Source organism: Triturus cristatus, chromosome 6 (assembly GCF_964204655.1).
Source record: "Triturus cristatus chromosome 6, aTriCri1.1, whole genome shotgun sequence".
In the NCBI taxonomy this organism is placed as follows: Eukaryota; Metazoa; Chordata; class Amphibia; order Caudata; family Salamandridae; genus Triturus; species Triturus cristatus.
Genome location: NC_140589.1, coordinates 58,039,558 through 58,065,725, shown reverse-complemented (window position 1 = coordinate 58,065,725; position 26,168 = coordinate 58,039,558). Strand labels below are relative to the sequence as shown.

General features: G+C 50.1%; 1 protein-coding gene across 1 annotated transcript in view; it reads left to right on the top strand.

Moving 5' to 3' along the window:
* The window catches only part of DNAH8 (dynein axonemal heavy chain 8), a 13,985,216-nt gene that overhangs the window by 6,322,091 nt on the left and 7,636,957 nt on the right, over positions 1-26,168 (top strand). Inside the window, exon 43 of the mRNA XM_085610239.1 lies at positions 14,004-14,176. Within this exon, the coding sequence (XP_085466365.1) occupies positions 14,004-14,176 (173 nt within the window). The remainder of the gene's footprint in view (positions 1-14,003; positions 14,177-26,168) is intronic.

Here is a 26,168-nt window from a genome sequence, read left to right as displayed (position 1 = left end):
TGGACCAGATTGCGTCCACCCTCAATGACATCAAGGGGACCCTCCAGGAGATGAAGACCCTGCAGTCCCAGCAACATGCCTGTCAACTGCAACACCAAGGAAGGATGGAGGATAGACAGGCTGAGCTCGTGGCGGTGCAAACCCAAATGACCGGTGTACTCCGTCGGATTGCCGACAACATGGGCAACCCTCCCTGTGGCACCAGGCGAAGGCCATTACCAGACACAGGGAGGGATCAGGAGGAGGAGGATTCATCCGACGGAGCGTCACAGACATCGTCACGGACTGCTTCCGAGGGTCCCCGCAGGAAGGTGGGTCGTCCACGAAAAAGACTGTGAGAGTCAGCAGAACATCACCATCTCCCAGGTCACCTGGCCTGGCACCTGGCCCTCTGGCCCAATAGCAGCACATGACATTCTCTGCCACATGGACTTGCTGGTCACTGTCTGACCTATGTTGACGAAGACTGTGGCATGGACTCTGACATTTTGCTACGACAAGGATACCAACTCCCCCAGTGAACTTTGGATTCTACACTCCCGCTGTGCACCTCTTGTCATCCCCACAAACCCGTACCCCACCACAAATAAATTAATCACACTTACAAGATGATGCCGTGATTCTACATTATTACAATACATGTGTGTGTCGTACAGTCAAAGCATGCCTGATCTCAGAATTAACTCCAACCATCCAAACCGTGGGGTCGCAGTCTTGCCCAGGACACACATGGGTCCCAATGTCTCATCTGATACAGACATGGAGTACCAAACTCACCTGTGCTGGGCCCAACCAGCTGAGTGGTTCCCGCACAACTGTGGCTACAGACACATTCAGGGGAGCAACAGTCATGCGCAGAGGTCAGGGATCATGTGGAGTGACCTGGCTTGCCGCTCCCAGGTATGTCTAGACATGTGTCCCTACAATGTGCAGCATGCTTGCGTCAGGCGGATGTTGAGAATGGTGGCTAGGCCAAGGTTGGATGCATGGAGATGCCAGAATGCAGTGTAGGATCACTGTGCCACATGGTTGTGTTGGGGTTGTGGGCTGCATCATGAGTGTGGGCGTGGATCTAGAAGGTCATCCTGCAGCTGGCTGTGAAACATTCCCCCCATCCCGTTAGGACGTTGATGTGGCCTGGTTGCCCGACGCAGTAGCAGAGCTGTGCAGATGCACTCCGGATATGGACAAGTACCATGGGAGTCGTGAGGCACATGTCCGTAGACTGCAGGGTAGGATTCGACACGGATGTTGTAGTTGCCCTGGGGGATGGTCTCTCTTGCCTTGAGGTGGATGGAACTGTGCATCTTGTGCATAATACAGTTCCCACTCCCTGACAAACCCCTAGCATCTTGTCACTCTACACATAGACACATATGCACCACCTATGAAAACTATGCCAGACCTGCGGCACGCACAGTGGCAACAGGGCACCATTGACAGGGAAGAGGCACCTTGGAGACAGAGGGACAAATTTATTAGTCATGTGTGTTGGAATGACAATGATACTCTGTCAACACATACACAGGTCATGTGGATGTACATGTGGGAGCAACACTGGCACCCCCCATTGCAACACAGATGCTGGCATCCCATTGACCTGGCACACAAGTGACGGATAACAGCTAAACACCCCCTGCTGCCACGGAGAGGCCGCTATACACCATTGAGGCCCTGATGGGGCAATCACACACCATGTCAACCCGGTGCAACCTGTATGTTTCCGAGGCCAGTGTTACACACAATGATGGCCTCATCACAATCCCCAATCCCCTGCCACATGACAGTCACCAAGTCTGAGCATGGCTCCAGGTGAAGCCTGCCCCATGTCATGTTCCCCATGTAGGATCACCATGTATGCAAATGGAACACACATGAACCGGAGAAGTGCACACAGACTACAAACAATTCACACACCCAAAACGACGTGAGGCATCCCTTACCCTGAGGAGATTTCAACACTTGCCCGTGCATGTGACGCTGAATCAGCACATGTCGCTGTGTTCATGAGGAGTAGCAGGAGCACAACAATGCCACCAGCAGACAGCATGCACATGGACCTGTGGAAGAGAGACACACAAGGATTCAGCACAAAGGAGCACATCCGCAAGCATGTACTTAACACGTATCATGTTGTTAACATGACAGGTGACAATGATGACCCTCAGACAACATCCTTCCATTGCGCCATCACTTGAGTGACACTTCAATACACACCACTGACTCACTTGGCAGACATGCAGATGGACACACACATTGCAACACATGCCACACACGGCCCAATGCGTGCACACTCAGACACTGGAACTCACCACTAAGCAAAGAAGTTGCGTATGAGCCGACTCCGCATGTCCTCCACAGCCTCCTCCTCCTCCACATCACTTGCCCCGTCACCAAGCCCTTCATCCTCCACGGGTGGATGGTCCTGGTCATCTTGATCCAGTATGAGTGGAACAGCTTCCTCCACTGCCATGTTGTGCAGCATGCAGCAGACGATGATGATCTTGCACACCTTCACCGGGGCATATGGGAGTGCTCCGCCGGTCTTGTGGAGGCACCGGAATCGGCTCTTCAGAAGTCCAAACGTCCTCTCAATGACTCTCCTGGTCCGCCCATGTGCGTTGTTGTAGCGGTGCTCGGCAGCCGTGCTGGGGTTGCGGACAGGCGTCATCAGCCATGGCATGTTGGGATAGCCAGCGTCCCCTACAAGGAAACATCATGGACAGAAGTGTGTCAGCACAGGCAGTGAGATTGGAAGATGACGCCAAACACTGAACTGCCAGAGTCTACCCACCAACAATACATGCTCGCTCGTTCCGCAGCTGCAGCATCATTTCTGGCACCCTGCTACGCCTCATGATGAAGGCATCGTGTGCTGATCCTGGAAAGCGAACACAGACATGTGAAATCACCATGTTGGACAGACACACCACAAGGGCATTAATGGAGTGATAATGTTTGCGATTCCTATACACCACCTCCTGTGCCTGTGGTGGTACCAACGCAACATGTGTCCCATCTATGGACCCAATGACATGGGGCATCCCTCCCAGGGCATAGAACTCACGCTTGACATCTGTCAACTGCTCACGATTTGGGAATTTAATGTACTCATCCAGGTGAACCAACATGGCCTCTAAGAAATCATGCAGAACACGGCTGAACATCGTCTGGGACATGCCCCCGACATCAGCAATGGTATGTTGGAACGTACCCGTGGCAAGGAAATGTAGGGCTGCCATCACCTTCAACTTGGGTGTCAGTGCACTTGGATACCTGTGGCGCGGGAGGAGTTGTGCTTCCAGCCGGCCAGTCAACTCATCAATCAACCGTTGGCTGAATCTGTAGCGGCGTATACAGTCCCGTTCATGCAGGGCAGCAATGTCTGGCATACGTCGAGGGAGAGGCGGAGCCCTGCAGTGAAATGGAAGGAACACCTAAGAGTGAGCACTGTACAACAACATCGTCAATGCACTGAGCACATGTTACACAGCCAATACACATATGCCACGTTGTGAGTCAGGTCTGTGCCACAGTTCCTGGACACGTACGCCAGTCAGGTTACACTCCTACCAAGGGACAGCCACTAACGGAGGGGGGCAAGATCACGATGACATGGCATGAGACTAGCTGTGGGCCAGTGTAAGTGAACATGCACACGCATCACAGGATTCACAGACATCCACACATGTGCAGAAGTAGTATGCGTATGGTACAGACAGGTAGTTGGATGCGATATGCACTGGTCACATGTCATAGGAATAGGACAGGCCACACACATTGCCTTTGAGGAGTACATGTCGAGACAGAACATACATAGGGAGCATGTGGATATGTACTTGTGTTGATACTCCGTGTAGTTGGATACATACACACCTCATGGCAAATCACATATGTGGGCTGGTGTGCGGAACAGTGTGCCATGCCCATCGACACACAGACACATGTTGGCAGCAGCAACTGCTGACGCATTGAACCACACACCTACAGCAAAATCATGGAAAGACATGCCACACACATGACATGGTTGCAGCATGCAACGCAGCCATACACGTGTCATATGTAATATTCCGTGTACCTGGCATCAGGGGACAGGTGCGGGTGTCCGTGACTGGGACATGCAAGTGACTCATGGCTCCACTAGTGTGTACGACATGCACACATGTCAAAGGAGTGCAGGGGATGTGTGGTACAATGCGCACCATCACACACGACATGTGTACACAGCTCATCATACATGTGCTTTGCCCACACCTCAGGGGTAAAGTGCCACATCACATCCTGACACACCTGTGTCACACACAGGTGGTATTGCACAGACAATGCATTGGTGTCCACCCTTGGCAATACCTGTCCGCTCCATTCCTGTCTGTGTGCCGCCTGTCACCACTGACAGTTGTTATACGCACCGTACATACGCTCGGAGCGCGTGTATAGGGTCCCTGGGCCAATATTGCCGCTGGCGTATGCGTACGCCACAGTAGTACGGACTGTACACGCGCTTGTGCGGTCCGGATCACAATATGGGCGCTGGCGTATGCGTACGCCACAGTAGTACGGACTGTACACGCGCTTGTACGGTCCGGATCACAATATGGGCGCTGGCGTATGCGTACGCCACAGTAGTACGGACTGTACACGCGCTTGTACGGTCCGGATCACAATATGGGCGCTGGCGTATGCGTACGCCACAGTAGTACGGACTGTACACGCGCTTGTACGGTCCGGATCACAATATGGGCGCTGGCGTATGCGTACGCCACAGTAGTACGGACTGTACACGCGCTTGTACGGTCCGGATCACAATATGGGCGCTGGCGTATGCGTACGCCACAGTAGTACGGACTGTACACGCGCTTGTACGGTCCGGATCACAATATGGGCGCTGGCGTATGCGTACGCCACAGTAGTATGGACTGTACACGCGCTTGTACGGTCCGGATCACAATATGGGCGCTGGCGTATGCGTACGCCACAGTAGTACGGACTGTACACGCGCTTGTACGGTCCGGATCACAATATGGGCGCTGGCGTATGCGTACGCCACAGTAGTACGGACTGTACACGCGCTTGTACGGTCCGTACTACTGTGGCGTACGCATACGCCAGCGCCCATATTGTGATCCGGACCGCACAAGCGCGTGTACAGTCCGTACTACTGTGGCGTACGCATACGCCAGCGCCCTTATTGTGATCCGGACCGCACAAGCGCGTGTACAGTCCGTACTACTGTGGCGTACGCATACGCCAGCGCCCATATTGTGATCCGGACCGTACAAGCGCGTGTACAGTCCGTACTACTGTGGCGTACGCATACGCCAGCGCCAATATTGTGATCCGGACCGTACAAGCGCATGTACGGTCGGTATCACTGCTTGTGGGGTGCCCTAGGGCGTGGAACGCACCGTACCTGTGTGTAAATGTATGAAAACACATAGGGGACACATGAGGGACAAGTATAAGGGCCTAAATGCCTGATGGTTGCCATGGAGACTGAGTTAAATTTTTGAATTTGAGCACCAGGTGCACAGCAGAAGTCAGTTTGAAAGAATCTACATTGTTGCAATGTGGATGTTGACTTGACATCATTATCAAAACTGAAACCATGCAAAGCCACACACTGGGGTAGGTTTGAAGGGATTGGATGAAACGTAGGATGCTAATGTGACTGACCAATCAATCTGTACTCCTATACATGAACAGGCCAGCCAGGCATATATAAGGCAGCCAGGTCCCATGAGAGAGCACTTGCCTGCACATCCATTCATCCATGACCACTGCTGCTGATAGTGATTCCTCTGGCACCATGTCCAGGACTGTGGAGAGGTCACAGCCATTCACCCAGGAGGAGAACCTTGCCCTGATAGATGTGATCCTCCCACAGTTCCAGAGCCTGTATGGTCGACCAGGGGTTCAGGTGAGTGCAGACTCCACTAGCTTAGACTGTGCCCCTTTTGTGTGACAGTGACTTCTGGCATTGTGTCCATGTGTGACAGACATGCACTGTTGTTTGGAGTGGGTCCCAGGGTGTGGAAGGCCTCATGTCACCCATGCAGAGCATGCTGTGTTTCCTGTGTGCACTCCTCACTTGCATAGTGCCTACTGTGACAATGAATGCAAGGTGCATGCCACATTCTGCCTGCATACTCCTCCTGGGGATGTTGTTTCCACAGTCCTGATGTGATCCTGTGTTCCCCCCAGTGTGACAGGTGTCAGTACCCATGGATGTGTGTTTGTTCAGTGTACCTGTGCTGTGAGTGTCCAAAGGCCGTGTTCGTCCCCTGCACATTGGTGTGTGTGTTAGTCCCCTGTCATGTGGGTGAGTGCATATGGGGAGTGTTGCACACAAGCAGCATGAGGGATGGATATGGCCTGGCCATCGGATGTGAGCAGGGAGCAGTGCTGTGTGCATGCCGTGCTGAGCCAGCCCCACACCTGTGACACCCCCGTCTACTGGCACATGGGCAGAGTGAGGTGTGTACCCGCAGTTGGCAATGCCATGTGATTGTCCTGTACCTGTGTGTGTCTGTGTACTCTGCTGAGGTAGCATCAGTGTGCTGGGGCAGGTGACTGCTGTGAGGTGCTGTACATAATCCTGGTGTAGCCTGTGAGGCACAGTGTGATCCCTGGTCAGTGAGTGTGTGGTACCCCTCATGCCACCCGTGTGCTTCCACTGGCACGTAGTGCATTTGGCCTTCCACAGTGGATAATGTCCCTATGACAAAGGTGCAATTAGTTGCATGCATACCATGGCCTGTTCATAATGAGGATTGTTCTATATGTGTGTCTCTGTGTCTTTGCTCATGTGGATTAATGTATTCTCTCTTTTGCATCCTCACAGGTAGGCGCCATTGCCAAGGGGGAGATCTGGAGGGAAGCCGTCAGTGCCGTGAGGGGTACAGAGGGTCGGAGGCGGAGCCTGTCTCAGGTGAGGAAACGCTGGCAGGACATCCGGTGCTGGACGAGGAGGATTGCACGGCTCCTGCTGGGGGACTCACCTGAGAGCCGTAAGAACCGTGGCCGCCGTCATCTGACCCACATCCAGAAGCGTGTGCTGGCGGTGGTCTTCCCCGATATGGACAGGCGCCTACAGGAGAGGCAGCAGCAGGAAGGGGGTAGGTACATGTGTGTCAGTTGTGTGTCCCCAGCCAATGTAAGTGTGCAGTTGCATGGATACACTGCCAGGGTTTGATTGTGCAGTGCGTCAACTTCTCCACAAAGTAGCACAGTGCTGTTCTCACTCCCTCCCTTCCCCTCCTTGCAATGTGTTCCCTGGTCTGTCGCCACTCTTGCACAAGGTTATTTAGGCAGGCAGTTCATGCAGGTGCCCTATGCTATCAGCATCATGTGTGGGGGTGATGTGCCACAGGTATGGGGACCTTGCGTGTGCCATGGCCAATTTCAGTCATTGTGGTGTCCATGTCACTTGGCACTGATTGTGAATCACGACATAGGGGTGTGTCTCCAAAATGTACAGCCTTCCAGCATGCATGTCCAATTGTGTGCCCTCTGACATGATGTGCCTGAGTGGGAGGCCTGCTAAGTGCAGGGACGGTTGCTTAATTTGCAGTCATGTCCATCCTGGACCATGGAGGAGTGTGGGCACTACTGTGCCCTGGGGCACCTCTTCCTAGGTATCATGTGCGTCATCCAACAATATGGCCATTCACTGTGTCTTTGCCATGGGTTGCGTAGGGTGGCATTGTACCCTGGGCTCAACTGTTAGGACCTACAGGTTGCTACATGTGTCCACTGTACAGGGGGACCCATTTTGCTTGTGCATACTCACAGTGGGCATTACCTGTGTGTGTTGTTGAGACAATCTGATGATGTTTGCCTGTCAATGATGTGTGGACATGGCCACCAGGGGCTGTGTGTGTACAGTCATGAATTAGTGGAGGCCATGTGTTTCCATCCCAGAGTAAGAGGTGTACATACTTTCTCCGTCTCAATGAGATTGTCTCAGGTGTGGGTGGTTTGTGCGTACAAGGCCTACATGTCAGAAGCTTCATCCTCCTTGCTGGGTTTAGCCTGTGTGTGATGTTTGACTGGACATACGCTCAAGGTGCAGTGACCCTGTCATGTGTGGCCTGGTTTCATGTATTGCCTTTGCAGCATGCGGCAAGAGTAAATGGATATGATTCATGCTCATCCCTTTTTGACGACGCAGTGTGGTGCAGGTGCTGTGCACATTTGTCCCCAGAGGCTGACTCCTCTCTAAAATTTCAGGTGCAGTGATTTGCTGTTGTGTCATGATCTCCATTGTGTCTCAGTGGCATGGTGGGTAGAAAAACTGTGTGTTCCATGGCCTACATGTGTACATTGTTTTGTAGGTGTTACTCCTGTTGCTTTTCAGGCTATGCAATGTGACCTATGTATATTTGACTCATGTGACATAAGTGTACAGGTGTCTGATTTTCTCCTGTCTCTTCACCTTGCCCACAGCATCGCCGGGGGACACGGAAGGAGACACTAGCACGGACCGGGAGGAGAGATTGAGCACCAGTACCAGCAGTGCTGTCCTGTCTGGCACATGGAGTGGCACGGAGGCCGAAGGGAGTGAGGCGGAGGACCTGTTGACTGCCAACACAGACTATGACGCAGACGGGTCCGAGGCTGAGCTCCCAGAGGTGGCGGAGTCTGCCCCCCCAGCTGATGGCAGCCCTCCACATCCCCCCGCCACCTCAGGTTCCATCACCGGCCTCCCACATGCTCGTGGCCCTTCCCTCCGTGCTCGGTCCCCACATGTCTCCTTCCTGCCAGGCACCGCACCCCCTGCCCCTGTCACCACTGCTGCGGTGAGTGCGGAGTCTGTGGACATCCTGAGGCAGTTGCAGGTTGGTCAGACTGCAATGCTAAATGTCCTCCATGCCCACACCCAGGTGCTGACCCAGATGGAGGCATACATGGAGGGCATGTCGGCTGCGCAGTCTGACCAACGGCAGTTGCTGAGGTCCATAGACTCCACACTGACTGCAGCACTGGATCTCCTGCAGCGCTGCGTAACACCCCCTACCCCTGCCCCATCCACAATTCCCACTCCCGTGCCTGTCCCACGCACATCCAGACGTCAGCGTGCACGCACCCCAACAGACACAGGCACCACACCACCAGGGAAGTCGAAGCGCACACCTCCTGTCACGCACACACAGGGTGAGGAAGGCACACCCACTGGGTCGGGGGGGAAACGTAGAACACGCAGCCACAGTGGGAGTCCGCATTCCACACAACCCACTCCCTCCAAATCCACTCCCCTTAGCTCTCCTGGCCAACAGTCAGTGACAGCATCATCCACTGCGAGTGTGCCCCCCAGCCCCAGGATGACACCACCCCGCAAGCGGTGGAGGCGGGACCCGGCCAGGGGAGTTGAGTCCCCCACCCTGTCCACACCCTCCCCCAGTGGCGCTGCGACCCATCCCTTTGCCCCCCCCCCCTCCTTGGGGCCTGTGGTTGGATTGGGTACGGGGGAGTCGCTGGGGGAACTTGCCGACGTGTGCAGCGCCATTCTGTCCTCCACCTTTGGCGCTGGCACCCCCCCTGTGGCAGATTCATCCCTCCCTGCACCCACAACACCTACCCTTTCCCCTCCTGTCCCTGCGGTGCCTGTTTCCACCCTCCCCCCTGATGCCCCCTCTTCTGTGGATGAAATGGACTTGTGAACTGTGCAGGCAAGCTAGGGGACACACGTCCCGATGTGTACCCCCCCCCCGGACATTGCTGCTGGGCTGGCCCATGGCCCTTGTACATAGTGGACATTTTCTCTGATATATTTTCCTGCTGAATAAAGCCTTTTCTTTTTGTTTTGCACACTGATGCTTTCCTGGACTTGCTGTTGGTGCTGGTGCTCCCTGCGTTGGGGTGGTGATAATGTGTTAGGGGTCTGTGAAATGTTGGAGTGTGCTGCTCATGGGGTGTACCCTGCCATCTGCGTGCCATCACAAAGGTCTCTGCAAATGGTATTTGGTCATGTTTGCTCTCACTGTATGGTGACATTGTCCCAAGGTGTGTTCCGTCCTCTGTGGCCCAGGCCATTTTTCCTGCAGGGTGTCTCCCAAATGCTGTGCTGTGCTGTGCCTACATTTCCTGGATGTGTGAGGGTTGCCTTTCAATATAGCCATGCTGGCTCAGCGATGGCTCCGCCTGCATCTGGGGTATCACCCTTGTAGGTCACTGAACTTGTTGATGGGGTATATTGCCCGATGTCTGGGCACTGCTGGGAGTGATAGGTACACACCCCTCCTGTGTCTGGGCACTGCTGGGAGTGATAGGCACACACCCCTCCTGTGTCTGGGCACTGCTGGGAGGACCCTGCACCCACCCCTCCTGTGTCTGGGCACTGCTGGGGGTGTTTTGCACACCCCATTCTTATAGCAGGTTCGGTGCGTACATACACGGCTGGGGTGGGGGTTTGGTGCGTACATACACGGCTGGTGTGGTGGTTTGGTGCGTACATACACGGCTGGTGGTTCGGTGCGTACATACACGGCTGGGGGGGGTTCGGGGGCGTACATACACGGGTGGTGGTTTGGTGCGTACATACACGGCTGGGGTGGGGGTTCGGTCCGTACATACACGGGTGGGGGTTTGGTGCTTACATACACGGCTGGTGGTTCGGTGCGTACATACACGGCTGGGGGGGTTCGGGGGCGTACATACTCTGCTGGGGTGGGGGTTCGGTCCGTACATACACGGGTGGGGGTTCGGGGCGTACATACTCTGCTGGGGTGGGGGTTCGGTCCGTACATACACGGGTGGGGGTTCGGGGCGTACATACTCTGCTGGGGTGGGTGTTAGGTGCGTACATACACGGGTGGGGGTTTGGTGCGTACATACACGGGTGGGGGTTCGGGGCGTACATACCAGGGTGGGGTGGGGGTTCGGGGCGTACATGCACGGGTGGCGCTTGGGTGCGTACATACACGGGTGGGGGTTCGGGGCGTACATACCAGGGTGGGGTGGGGGTTCGGGGCGTACATACACGGGTGGCGCTTGGGTGCGTACATACACGGGTGGCGGTTCGGGGCGTACATACACGGGTGGGGGTTCGGGGCGTACATACACGAGTGGGGGTTCGGGGCGTACATGCACGGGTGGGGGTACGGGCCGTACTTCCACGGGTGGGGGTACGGTCCGTACATACCCCTGCCCACGCTCTGCGTGCCTGGGTACGGGCCGTACCCATGCCTTTGGTGTGTGGGTACGGTGCGTCCCACCATTGTTGCGGGGCCGTGGGGTCCGCACCGTACACAGGCCTTGGGGGCGTGGCTACGGGTCGTACCACGCGTACCCCTACATGACCCCAGCAATGCTGGTACGAGCTGTACCAAGGCCTTTCTGACGTGGGTACGGGCCGTACCGCTATTGTTGGAGTGACGTAGGGGGACGCGTGGTACGTTCCGTACCCACGCTCTTGCGGCCTGGGTAGGGTACGTACCGGTTCGCGTGACCATCCACTTCCGTTGTGGCGGACGCTTGCGTTGCTGGCCTCGCCCCCACCCCCTGGAAGTGACCAGGCCCTGATGGTCAGGTATGTCCAGGCCATGTGTGATTTGGTACCATGTGTTGGTGTTGTGTGTCCTGCCCCTGCCCCCCCCTTTGCCCCTGGTTGTTGTGCTGACCTTCTGCGGCGTCTGCGTCGGTTCCTGTACGCCAGGTGGACTGCTAGGAGGGCAGGGATGGCACGTAGGTTCGGGTCCATGTCTGTTCGTCGCGTCCAGCTGCTCCTTGCGTGTGTCGTCCTGATTTCCCGGCAGTTTTTGGCAGCCGGTAAATATTTTCCGTGCGGGATGACGTCGGTTCGAATCGTACTTCCTGGTTCGTGAAACGTAGGCTGGATGCGTACCGACGTCACGTCGGCTCCTTTCAGGATCGGAATTGTGTTTAGTTTCTGTTCGGTCGGTGTTTTGTTCGAATCGTACGGAAATGGTGTTTCCGTATGAATCGTACTTGCATTTTCGGATGGATTTCGCACCGGGTACGAGTCGGACGGAGAAAAGGCTCCGTCCGACGGTTCGTACCCGGTTTTTACCGGATCGGAATTGGCACCTCTGTTGGGATTCAGAGTTGAGGGAATCTCTCAGTTCTTCTATTAGCTTTTGAGCCATTACTTCACCAACTCCCCTGTATCTATGATGGCAGGAACAGGATTGCGTCCTACAAAAATCCAGCCCTTTGGGGCAGACCTCAATTGTGAGGTGAGCTGTACAAGGAGAGTGACTTCCTCAGTTTCTCAGTATTGTCATGATCCACGTCTGTGAGCTTGTGGTGGGGGATTTGTCAATTATAGGGCTGTTGCTGGGGGATTGGCTGTGCCATCCTCGTGGATCAATATACCTTTGCTAAATGGTTCGCCTTCCCGCAAATGGCACACTTCATTCCTTCCGTTTGGCATTATCAGTGGTACAGCTCATACTGCCACATCAGCCACATGGGTGTCTGGGTCGGTTACTTGCTTCACCCTTCTTGCTCTTGCTGTCCCCTTTTGCTACAAAGTTCCCCGGGCTCGACCATGATGGGATTGTTAAGGACAGCTTCAATAATGGATGCCCTGGCTCTGGACAGTTCCTTAGAGCGCCCCAAGGTGAGAATGTCAGCCAACAACTTGCTTATCTCTTGGGTAACTTGCTCTCACAGTTTGGATTATGTACACCTCTTTATCATTTGTTCTGTGATCTCCAAGGGGGTATCTCTAAATGTGCTTGTGCTTGCTAACTCTTTCAGACTGTGTAGAAAGCATCGATGGAATTGTTGACTACATTTGTCGTGTGGCGGAACACGAACCTCTCATAATGCAAATTTGCCATGGACTTGAAATGCATATTGAAGGCTGGTACCATTGTGGTGTATGTGTTTGATGGCCCTGCTTCATGGAAGGTCCTTGACAGTTTATGGACTTCTACTGCTGCTTAGTGATGGAGGAGCAGTTGATTCCTATCATCAACAACACCCGTGGCTTTGGAAATACATATTGAGGCACTCCACCCACAGCTCCCATCTACATGCTTGTGTCGAGGAGGGCCTGATATGACGAAAGGTTACGAAAGAAACCCCTCCTTTGTTAACTAGTGTGTTGTTGGTTTCACCCAGGTAATGGGTTGTGGCAATGCATTGCTGCTCTCCATTGAGTTACCATTGGAGGTGTCTGCGGTTTCCCTGGCTCTTGTATGTTCTCATTTGGTGACTGACCTGTGCCACCCTCAATGGGAGTCGGTCCCTTTGGTCATGAGGGCTAGCAGACATGGTGTTAGCCACACACGTGGCACACTCTGTAGTCTAGGAGGTCATTCCACGCTAATAGGCGTTTCCTGTATAAGGGGCCGCGTCTATAGGAAGAGGCCTGCAGAGGCAGCGACTCTTAGATCATTCAGGTATGCTTTGTAGGAAAATGTCCCTTTTTGCATGATCACCCCTATTTATTTTCTTGGACTGATGCTGCTAGTCTTTTGACTCTGTGCACTGAGGCTTGGCTAACCAGGTCCCAGGACATGTGCTCTGACTCCAAAAACATTGAAATTGGCTACACTTTTAATTGGCATATTTAACTTCCATCTACGTCTCTAGTTAATGATGCAAAGTGTACTCAGGGCCTGCAAGTTAAATGTCACTAGTGGACTAGAGCTTATAGCTTATGTTGTGCCACCCCTAAAGTGACAATGCAAAGTGTTCCGTTAGTGTAAGATGAAGCATAGATATATCTTGGTATGGATTTGAGGTTGAGGTGGCAATGCTAGGCTAATTTTACAGCTTTTTACCCTGATTGTGTGCATGACGATGATTGTCTAATGTGTACTATTGCTGTAGGTCAAATTAGAAACAAATCAAATTTTGAAATCTAAGTTTGCGAGAGGACATGAATGTGTGTAATTGTGATAGTAGCAATGCTTAGCACCCTTCACTCCATGCCACACAAAGCAATTGTCTATTGTCTATTGTCTAAAGCTTTTATAGTAACTGAACGCAACCACAACCCTCACTCCAGAATTGTCTTTGTTCTTTTTTTATAGGTAAAAATGCACATAAAATCAATTAACGACTTTGAGTGGTTGAAGCAGAGCAGATTCTATTTCAAAGAAGATCTGGACCTGGTCTGGGTGTCAATTACAGATGTTAACTTCATCTATCAGAATGAATTTTTGGGCTGCACAGATCGTCTCGTTATAACTCCTTTAACGGATAGGTGAGGAATATCATTTAAAGATTATGTTTTTTCTTAATAGTATTTGTCTATGCTTACAATTCTTCAGCTGGTAATGAATACACTAATTCCTTCTCTTCGGCACAATGTTACTAAAGTGCACCAGTTGCCACATCTGCAGTTTTTGGAGCGGTCTCTGGGGCGGCGAATGGCAATACTGAGCAGAAGTTCATTATATGATAATTCAATAAATCTGACTCGCTTAATACACAAAGCATCTGAGCAGGTTCTGCCAATGCGTAGTTTGCCATATTTCTTCAGAAAAGTGCCAAATATTGCGGTAACTCCAAACCAAGAACAGACTACATTGGAGATATTAACCCAAGCATTATAAATGCGTAAAACGTCTCAATACAATAATGTCCTAACCAGTCCAAGCAGATGTTTTGTTTTTATTTTAATTGTGATTGCTTCTATTCTTACCCTTAATGTTTTGATGTTGTCTATTTAATACAATGTAATATTTTTATAGAACCCTAACTGTCTTTATCTTTTGACTTTATCGCCATTAGCTTACGCATTTTCTTATCAGCAACATCAGCAGCAGAGTTGGCTAAAGGATAGCTGCATGGTAGCTTGAACAATATTTTTTGCCATTTCTATTTGAACGAAATATAGTTCAATCTTTTCGTAATCGATCATTCTATAAATAATCAGGTATTAAAATAAAAAAACTGGGATTGTGGGAATTTGGGCTATTAGTTGAGGGTGGTATGTACTCACCTCAAGTAATAAACACAACCATTGTCAGGGGGAGCTCATTAAAGTCACTAAATTAACCTGAGCTCAACCACTGAGTAGTTGTGGCACAGAGCAAGCAGGCTTATCTTAGAGGCAATATCTTAAGTATTTCTGCAGCAATCAACAATAATAAAATCAAAATACAGTACAAGAAAAATTCCAAACCAATTTAGAAAAAGCAAGTACATTTTATTCAATAAAACGTCATCAAAACAACAACAAAACAGTAATGCAAACCATACTTCTGATTTTTGAAAGTTTAGGGTCCAAAATATTGACATAAAATGTTAAGTGCAAGCGTGGTCATCTGATTGCACTTGACAAGTACCTATGTGCAAGTAAGACCAAGCGTGATAGAGCATAGTTCAGATATAGAAACCAGGTTGGACTCTATTGGATGTTTACCTTTGAACTTAGTCTCTGAAATGAAAGTCAAACATCGTCAGCAGAGCAAGGCAGTAGGCTCAGGCCTAAGAAGGTTTCACATCGTCGGATAGCCACTGGGCAAGGTCTTGGTGAAGCCACTGACTTTGGGTGGGAAAGCTTCAAGAAATTTAATTTGTATGCCCAGGGATAGTCCCTCACTGGCCAGATACTTGACCTGATGAAGGTTTGACCTTCAGAATCAGTCACTTTTTTGGAGATTAGACTCTTCCAAATATGCAAGGCTGTAGCAAAAAAAGGTCTGGCTATCTTCTGTGTGAGGTCCTTTTGAATTGGATCTGGTCTAGCGAGAAAGCTCCAAGTGGGAGCAACTGAATCCTGAGCCTAGTGTCAGACCACCGCACTTCTTACATTGAGTTGCGGTGAGACCTTGCAGAGACGATATGTGCCAACTCCACTGCCCCTTACCTTATACTCGAAACACTAAGGTCTATATGAGAAGAAAGGTTGGGGTGCGGGGGAAGAAGGCCAAATAATGATAGTGATGTTTGTGATTGGTGTGTAGAAGGACACCTAAAGAAAAGAAGGACAATATTACTAGTCTGCAACAATAGAAAAGACCCTGTCATTTTTTTGCCCTCCCCATAGATGTGGTAACTACCTGAAACAAGGAATATTGGGTGCAGACTAATGATATGTAACTCAATTGGCAAGAGTGGATACTCCACTTCAGGGAAAAGGCTTTGTTGTTTTGGACTGGTCCAGGATAATCACCAATAATGCCCAGTATGTCATCACTGAGGATCAAAGTAATTATAAGCACCCAGTTCGCAAGGACATTTGGGTCGCTCTTGTTTTCCCTAAAAAATGAGGATCAAAGTAGACATCATACGACCACGCCCCGGCATGGTGTCTTGAGCTGTGCCTTTTTACACTCCTTTTTCAATAGGGAAAAACCCAGATTAACGCTCCAGAGTAATCACAAGTAAGGAAAACATATGAGCTCTCCTGCGCGATAACCCAAACGTAAACACAAATATGCGCTGCAGCACGGAGATAAAATAAAGGAAACACACAACAAGCGCTCCAGTGCGTCAACCCAAACGTAGACTTACAAATATGCGCTCCAGCGCGGTGACAAAACAAGGGAAATGCATAACAATCGCTCCAGCGCGATGCCTATCTGAAATGCACCAACGTGCGCTCCAGCGCAGAGTTCATTTGCTGCACTTTCGGCGTCCTTGTGCAGCGATGAGTAAAGGTTTCTGTAAATGCATTCCACGCGGTTCAGGACACGTCTGAGTGCTTATGCGCTTCCACGGGTCAAGATTTTCCTACAACCGCGTTCCCTGCGATCCAGGAGTGAACGTATCTTCGGCGCTCCTGCGCTCTGGCTACTAGGGTAGTTGAAGCCGGGTGTAGGCAGACTTCACAGGGTGAATTGAGGGACTTCTGTGCAAGGCTATGGCCAAACGTGGCTCCGGTTTGAAACTTGAGCCGACGCCGCATCTGGTTCCGCAGTCTGGCTTTCTATAGAGTGCGGCCCAGAAGTGGAAACCTGACCTGCTTTGTCACAGTGTGACCCAGAAGTCAAAGGCTTACGGCGCAGATCGTAGGAGGATCGGCAGTGCTTTCTTCTCCGCTTAATCGGGTGAGTGACATAGTTCTCCATCCTTCCACTCCCATTCATACCAGTGCAGATCAGAGTGGAGGGGAGTGGTGGTGTGTGTGATGCGCCGGGGCCAGAGTCATGACAGTACAACTCCTCCCCCCCCCCCCACCCCAGACACACCTCCCAGTACTGGGGAAGCAGGACAGAGTTTCAATGGATGAGGGGCATGGAAGTTACGGACTAACAGGGGAGCATTACAGACATTGGGAAGTGGCTCCCATGAGCGCTCCTCAGCACCGTAGCCCTTCCAGTCCACAAGATAAAACAGTTTACCCCTCGTTCTATGTGAGTACAGTATCGCACTAATCTCATATTCGATGTGGTCATCAATTAAGTTAGGAGAGGTGGAGATTGGACCCGACTATCTGGTGGTACCTTTTGTAGGAGAGATACATGAGACACAGGGTGTATTTTCATGGATTTGTGCTAGTCTAGCTTCATGGATACCTCATTGATAACCTTTACTATAGTGAAGGGTCCCAGATAACATGGTAAACGTTTCTTTGGTTCATGCAGGTTAAGGTGTCTAACGGATGACCATATGTTATCTCCTATTGTGTACTCTGGTTGAGGTTGACGATGTTTATCGGCTGCCTGTTTGTATGCGTCTTCAGTTTTTGCTAATTAGAAGCGTACGTGTTGCCGTAGTTCATGTAACTTGGTGTGAAACTTTTGGACTGCTGGCATGGGGCTATGTACTTGTGTTTCCCATGGTAAGGCCTGGAGGTGTTGTCCTTGAAGGCAAAAAAGGGGACATGCCTATTGCTGTGTGTTTGGTGTTGTTGTAAGCAAATTCTATGGCCCATAACATCCCTGACCATTCCTTTTCCATGGTAAGCAATAGGCACCTTAGGTATTGCTCCATGGTTTGGTTGGTTCTTTCTGCCTGACCATCTGTCTGTGGGTGGTAAGCCAATGAGAGACGTACCTCCATCCCCAATGTGGTGCAGAGTTCATGCCAGAAATGGGAGATAACCTGAGAGTCCCGATCAGTGATTAAAACAGAAGGGATGCCATGTAATCTTACTATGTGTTCCGTAAAGATTGAAGGCGCGCCAAAGGCAAGCCCGTCTGCGCCCGTCCGCGCTAAGGACGGGACAAGGATGGGACGTTTTGTCCAACCTATTAGGAGAACGTATCAGGCTGATGTCCTAAAAAGCCTAATCTCGAAATTTCCCTGCCAACATTTCTCTCCGGACCTCATTTATGGAGCTGGCTCTTGTCGTAGATGCATGTCAGACCTTCCGTTCGTACTCTCGACTGGAGTTTCTAATCAGAAATTAAACTCCAGGTCTGGCAATGTCAAGAACGGGTGTCTACTCATAGGAGGTCTCATTAACGCACAATCCATGGGCAAACACAGTCAGGACATTAGAGACCTCATTTTGGACTCTCAACTGGATATTCTGTTTGTGACAGAGACCTGGCTGAAGGATTGGAGTAGTCCGGATGTTTCGGATTCTGTCCCACCAGGCTATCTTATACATAGGAAGGACCGTTCGTTAGGGAGAGGTGGAGGGCTGGCCATTATTCTGCATGACTCTCTTGTCTGTACTTTTTTTGAACCAGACACAATGGTAGAAGCCGAATGTTTAGGCTTCTGCCTCTCTTTAAATGCCACCTCATGTTTCTCAGGTGCCCTTATTTACCGGCCCCCAGGCCAAAATACCAAATTTATTGACTCTCTTAGAGACTCCTTAAGCTACCTTACGCTTAAATACGCTAATTTCACTCTCTTAGGTGATTTCAACCTCCACTTAGAGGATAACGCTGAACCTGGGACAGGTAATTTTCTTCAAGTCCTAGACTTATTCTCGCTGCAACAAATAGTGAATGGTCGTACCCATCTGGCAGGACATACTCTAGATGGGGTCTGCTCCAACTTACCCTGGCTCGTTGCAGATACTCCCCTTCCCTTAATCTGGTCTGATCATTCCTTCATTCCCCTTAGAATCACCATGCCTCCGAAGACACAGATAGTGAAATTTTTTAATAAACCTCAGCAAGGGCCTCCATGGGCACAGATTGCTAAAAATTCAAATATACTGACGGTGGCTAACGATCTTGCTCCCACGTTGACAGGCATAACAGAGATAGATTCTCGCCTGTTTCAGTCCTGGCTGACCAATATTGGCAAGGCTCTCATGTCTTCAGACATGAATAGCAAGCCGCTAAAATCAAAAAACCTAAACACTCGCTGGTTCACGCCCCAATTGGCCCGCGCACGTCTGCATTGCAGGCAACTGGAGAGACAGTGGAGAAAGGGGTATAGGGAGAAACAAAAAAAAATGTTCAAGGAAGGCAGGAAAGCATATTTTTCTCAGGTCCAATTGGCAAAAAAGGAATTTTTCACAAAAAAAATTATTATTGCCAAAGATAATCAGAAATTGATTTCCCAAATTGTGAAGTCTTTCACTAAAGCTAGGGCGGAACAAAGGGAGCTTTTAGCTTCTCAGTCACTTTGTGATCAGATCTCCCTGTTTTTTGAGGAAAAAATCCTCAGAATTCAGAAAGATTTTCCAGATTGCAATCCCATCTCTGACATCCCGCTGATGGATAGCTCTGCCTCCATCTCTATATTTGAACCTGTTTCGCTAGATATGACTCTCACAGCCATTGAAAAATGCAAATCAGGTTCTCCATTGGATGCCTGCCCCCGTTAGTCCTACATAAACTACTAGAGGTAGTAAATCCTATGATAAACCAGATTGTCAACTCGTCTCTCAGGACGGGCATTGTACCAACTGATTGGAAATTGCCACTGGTCAAACCCTTAAAAAAAAAAACATATTGACTCGGCAGTACTCTCAAACCTTCGCCCCATTTCACTTCTCCCAATTTCGGGCAAAATTACGGAAATCTTTGTTTTAAAGGAGTTAACTAAATTTTTTGAAGAGCAACATACCCTTCATCCATGTCAAGCTGGATTTCGGGCCAGACATTCCACAGAGTCAGCTCTTATTGAGGTCTCTGAATCCTTGAAAATGATTGCAGATAGGGGCAGGAGGGCCGTCTTGATTCTTTTGGATTTATCAGCTGCATTCGATACGATCTCTCATGACATTCCTCTGAGGCGTCTCGAATGCAGCGGTATTTCTGGTATGGTGCTGAGGTGGATTAAATCCTTCCTGACCCTCCGGAGACAGGCGGTTACTCTAGGCCCCTTTCTCTCTTCTGAACGACCCATTACAGCAGGAGTCCCTCAGGAATCTTCCCTAAGCCCATTACTTTTCAATGTCTATATGGCTCCCCTTGTTACCCTGATTAATTCTTTTGGGATTGAGGTTATGTCATACGCAGATGACACTCAAACGATTATCTCTTTGGAGAATGATTCCACGCAGGCCGAGATGAACTTCAAACTTTGTTTGACTGCAGTTCTTCAATGGATGTCGATCAATCTTTTAAAGTGTAATACGGACAAAACAGAGATCCTCCCTATTGGGTTGGATACCCCCTTCCAGCCGTCCAATTGGTGGCCTGACGGAGCAACCCTACCACCGGAGGTTGTGAAAGTCATCAGGAATTTAGGAGCCCAATTCGATAACTCCCTTTCTTTCCTTCCCCACACCAAAGCGGTTGCAGGGATGTGTTTTAGTCTAATTAAAACTCTAAAAAAATTATTTCGGTTTCTTCCTCTGTCTGCAAGAAAGTCTGTAGCTGTGGCTCTGATACTCTCTCGTATTGATCATTGTAATGGCCTCTTGGCTGGAGTTAATAGGTCAGTCCTAAAGAAGCTTCAGGTGGTACAACATGCCGCAGCCCGCCTAGTGCTTAAACTCCCCAGAAAGTCTTCAGCCTCCGCAGCTTTGAATAAACTGCATTGGCTCTCGGTCCCTAAAAGAATCCTTTTTAAGATTCTTCTTATTACGTTCAGGGCAAAAATGAGGGTCGGCCCAAAATTCCTGTCGGCACGTTTCACTCCATACATTACTACCAGATTGCTCAGATCCTCCTCGGTAAATCTTCTTAAACTTCCCAACTTTAGATATAAACGAAAAGGCGCAAGAACTCTAGCTTTCTTGGGTGCCAGAGCCTGGAACTAACTCCCAGCCCAGATCAAACTTTGCAACACGGAACTTTCATTCAGGAAAGATCTCAAAACCTGGATTTATGGCATCCTGGAGGATTGCTGTCTTGCTTTAATTTAGTTATTCTTAGTAAGTCAACATCCTGTTTCTTCTCATCACCGTATGACGTGAGCGCCAAGATACTCCTCACGGAGTGATAGCCGCGCTCTATAAGTACAATCTCAATCAATCAATCAATCAATCAAGCCAGTTCTGTAGCTGAGGAAAGCTTTTTGAGGGGCACAACCTGAGCCATTTTAGTAAGTGGTCCACCACAGTGAGTATAGTGGTGTACCCTGTCTGGGTATTTAACAGTTCTACCACAAAATCCATCGGCACTGTGTGCCAAGGAAGGGGAGGTACAGGTATGGGATGTAGTAGACCGACTGTGGGTTGGTAGGAGATTTTTCCCTGTGCACAGATGGAACATTTGGCTATGTACTCCAGCGTGTCTCTGATCATGTTAGGCCACCAGAAGTACCTCTGTAGAAGGTCTACGGTTTTATGGTGGCCTGGGTGGTTAACCAACATGTGATCATGGCATGCAAAAAATGCCTGTCGCAGTTGCTCTTCAAAGGGCAAGTAATACCTATTGTCCTTGTATAAAAACCTCTCATGATATGTGAGCTAAAGGGATTCCTCAAGCTATTCCCTGGAAGGTTTTTGGTTTATTCTCTCACAGTGGGTAGTAAACAAGGATGAAGAAAGGACTGGACTTTGGAAACAATGTGTGGGAATAATAGCAGAAGGATCTGGTTCTCTTTTAGAATCATCACTTTTGCTAAGCCGGGAAAGGGTATCAGCTTTTACGTTCTCTTTCCCAGGGTGATATATGATTACAAATTCTTAATCATTGAAGAACAGAGTCCATCTGCATTGTCTGGCTGTCAAGGTTCTGGCAGGACAAAGGAATTGTAAATCACTACGGTCCATATATATGCTTACGGGATGTTTGGCATCCAACAGAAAATGCCGCCATTCTTCGAATGCTACGTTGATGGCCAGCAACTCATGATCACTACATTCCACTGGTAGCAATTTTCTGGAATGTTAGGCTCCCGGATGTAACTGCCCTGTGTGCATGTTTCGTTGTGATAATACTCCACCTGAGGCTGTTTGGGAGGCATCCCCTTCCACTACAAAAGGCTGATTGTTAGACCTGGCACCATTGGCGTGGGTCTCCCTTCCATTTTTTGCTGTTGTCTCCTCTGTTTTTGCTGATGATAGATGCTCTGGGCGCTGTGCCACTGCCATTCAGTGCCACAGTGCGAATGCTCCCTGTGTAAAGATGACATGTGAATTGGTATATCCATGACTGGCTTATTTGGTTTACCTGTTAGTCCCTAGTAGTGTGGCCTTTGTGTGCCCAGGGCTGGTAAACCAAATGCTGCTGGTGGGGCTGCAGCGCTGGTTTGCGCCACCCACAGAAGCAGCTTGTAAAGTGTGTCTCAGACCTGCCACTGCAGTGTCTGTGTGCAGTCTAGAACTGCGATCTTTGCTGTGAAGTGCACCCACTTCCCAGCCCCTGAACCTTCCCTTGGCATCATGTAAGCCACCCCTATGGTAGGGTGCATTGTATGTGTAAGGTAGGACATGCTCTGATGTGTGTAGCATGTCCTGGTAGTGAATTACACCCAATTCCGTTTTTCACTAGTGTAAGGCTACCTGTTCTCCATAGGCCAGAATTTGAGGTTTGGCTATTACATTCTATAGTCCTAACTGACCCATAGAACATGGTAGAATAACAAATTTAGTATGCCTGAGCTCAGAATATTAAAATACATCTTTTAGTGAAGTTTATTTTTATACACACATAATCCTCCTGAGGCGAAATAGCCGGGAGACGCTTCATTTTTAAAATAATTGTATATTTGTGCTCACCTGTGTTGTGTTTCGTTTTTTAAAGCACTTCACTCGCGTTGACCCAGCACCTCGCACAGCTGATTGGTAGCTGTCGCGGAGGGAGGGACGCCCACCCTACAGGCCACGCCCCCTTCGACCTCTGCAAGGCGCGCGCTGATTGAAAGCGGCGCTTAGACAGACATACTCCTCCTGAGGCGAAATAGCCGGGAGACGCTTCATTTTTAAAATAATTGTATATTTGTGCTCACCTGTGTTGTGTTTCGTTTTTTAAAGCACTTCACTCGCGTTGACCCAGCACCTCGCACAGCTGATTGGTAGCTGTCGCGGAGGGAGGGACGCCCATCCTACAGGCCACGCCCCCTTCGACCTCTACAAAAGCGCGCGCTGATTGAAAGCGGCGCTTAGACAGACATAATCCTCCTGAGGCGAAATAGCCGGGAGACGCTTCATTTTTAAAATAATTGTATATCTGTGCTCACCTGTGTTGTGTTTCGTTTTTTAAAGCACTTCACTCGCGTTGACCCAGCACCTCGCACAGCTGATTGGTAGCTGTCGCGGAGGGAGGGACGCCCACCCTACAGGCCACGCCCCCTTCGACCTCTACAAAAGCGCGCGCTGATTGAAAGCGGCGCTTAGACAGACATAATCCTCCTGAGGCGAAATAGCCGGGAGACGCTTCATTTTTAAAATAATTGTATATCTGTGCTCACCTGTGTTGTGTTTCGTTTTTTAAAGCACTTCACTCGCGTTGACCCAGCACCTCGCACAGCTGATTGGTAGCTGTCGCGGAGGGAGGGACGCCCACCCTACAGGCCACGCCCCCTTCGGATCCTCCTTTTCTCTATAGATATGTGCAACCATAGGACGCGCAGCGGACGAGCGCAGCGGGCGCGCCGATTGCGCGCCGAAGGCGCGCTTAAGGCAAGCTCGTCTGCGCTCGTCCGGGCCCAGGGGCCATGCCCTCTGGTTTCCCCAGAGGCGACAGACTGGTATACAGCCGAGACCTTTTATGCCAGCTACGGCCACCTATCTCTCCTAAATGCGCTATCCCATTACACCCTTTAGAGATTCCTCGACGCTGTAAGTACTGTAATTTACACCTATGCACTCCAACCTCCAAACCATCAGGCAAGCTAATGACCTACTCCATGTTTCTTCTAAACTGTAGGTCCCTCGTAAAACACTGTCTAGAGATCTCCCTATTACTAGAGGAATACTCCCCAGATGCTATGTTCCTGACTGAGACTTGGCTGAACCAAGACTCTCAGCCAGACCTGGCACAAGCTATCATCCCAGGGTACCAGATAGCATGCGCAGACCGACCTAAGGGCAGAGGTGGCGGCCTCGCAATTATATACAAAGAAAGCTTCATCTGTCGTCACTTATCGGAAGATATTGAGGACTGCGAAAACCTCTCTTTTGCCATCGAATTCTCTCCCAATGCCTGCTTCACCGGCATTCTCATTTATCGCCCTCCCGGTCCTATAGGACAATTTAATACTTCCTTGCTCTCTGTGACCTCTCAGTCGGTTGTCTCCCCGTCTAACTTCTCCCTACTTGGAGATTTTAATATTCACTTTGACAACTTACTAGACCGGTCGGCACAAGAGACCAAGTCAAGCCTGGCTGCATATCAACTCGAGCAACGAGTTCCATCTGCCACTCATGAAAAAGGACATCTGCTGGATCCTATTTTCAGCAACTGTGACCAGCTTGAAGTGGGAAATATAACCAGACTCCCCTGGTCAGACCACTTCTTAATAGCCTTCAACTGGACCACAAGCAAACTACCCTCCTCCTCATTTACTATTAGGAAAACCCGTAACTGGTCCAAACTCCCCATTGACAACTGGGTACAAGCTCTAGGCACCATGAAACCCTCCCTTTCCCAAGACCCAACTGTTAATAACAAAAAATATGAAGAATGGATAACCACCTCTCTGGACCAGGTCCTCCCAGAATACGCACCCAAATCTAAGAGACATAGTAAAACAGCTCCCTGATACACAGAAGAGCTCAGGAACCACAAACGTCTCTGCAAAAAACAGGAGAGAAAGTGGCGCACCTCATACAACCCTGAAGTAAAGGCCACATACAGGGAAATGATCAGGAACTATAAACTGGCTATTAAATCTTCGCAAGCTGCCTTTTACAACCTTAAAATAACTACGGCAAAATCTAAATCCAAAGAAATCTACTGCATAGTTAACTCCCTGATCAAACCCCCGCCCCCAGTCACAGATAACAACAACTCACCAACCAAATGCAATGATCTGGCGGAATTCTTCTTCCAAAAAGTTAATAAAATCTATCTTTCCTTCCCCAATCCCCCCTCTGACTCCCCTGGCCAGAACCTGCACCTGACTTCTAATTCATCCAAGTGCCTAGAGTCTTTCCCCTTGATAACTTTGGAAACCGCACAGACACTGGCACAAAAAATAAAATCCGGCTCCCCATGCGACCCTGCCCCCCCAGGCTCACTGAATCTTGCCAGTACTGCTATTCTCCCCACGCTCCTGGAGCTCACGAACTCCTCCATAATCAGTGGGATAGTCCCTCCAACATGGAAGCATGCTATGGTGCGGGCCCTGCTGAAAAAGCCTTCTTTAGACCCAGCTAATCCTAGCAATTATCGTCCGATCTCGTTACTCCCCTGGGCATCGAAAATTCTGGAGAAACATGTCAATACCACTCTGACAATGTTTTTTGAAGAAAACCATCTCCTCGACCCCTCCCAAACAGGTTTCCGTACCAAACATGGGACTGAGACGGCGTTACTGGCTGTGACTGAGGAGGCAAGACGGCTCCTGGATCGAGGAGGATCAGTGGCAGTGATCCTCCTCGATCTAAGTGCCGCATTTGACACGGTGCATCACAAGATCTTGCTAACTCGTCTTGCCAACTTAGGAGTGACCGGAGATGCCCTGACATGGTTCAATTCTTTTTTGTCCAACAGAACCTTTCAGGTCTTCGATGGCACATCACGCTCATCCATTCGTCCCTTGGGATGTGGAGTCCCCCAGGGCTCCTCCTTAAGCCCGACGCTCTTCAACGCTTACATGAGGCCACTGGCTGAGGTAGTCCGTCCGCATGGTGTAAAGATCTGAAAGAAACACGTTAGTTAGATTCCTCACCTTAGAATATCCCCAGGCGTCAGACTGGATCCGGAAGATTTTTCGTCAGCAATACCCCTTGCGCGTCGCTAGGCGTCGTCTGCGGCTCCGCGTCCGTCGTCGGCGTCGTG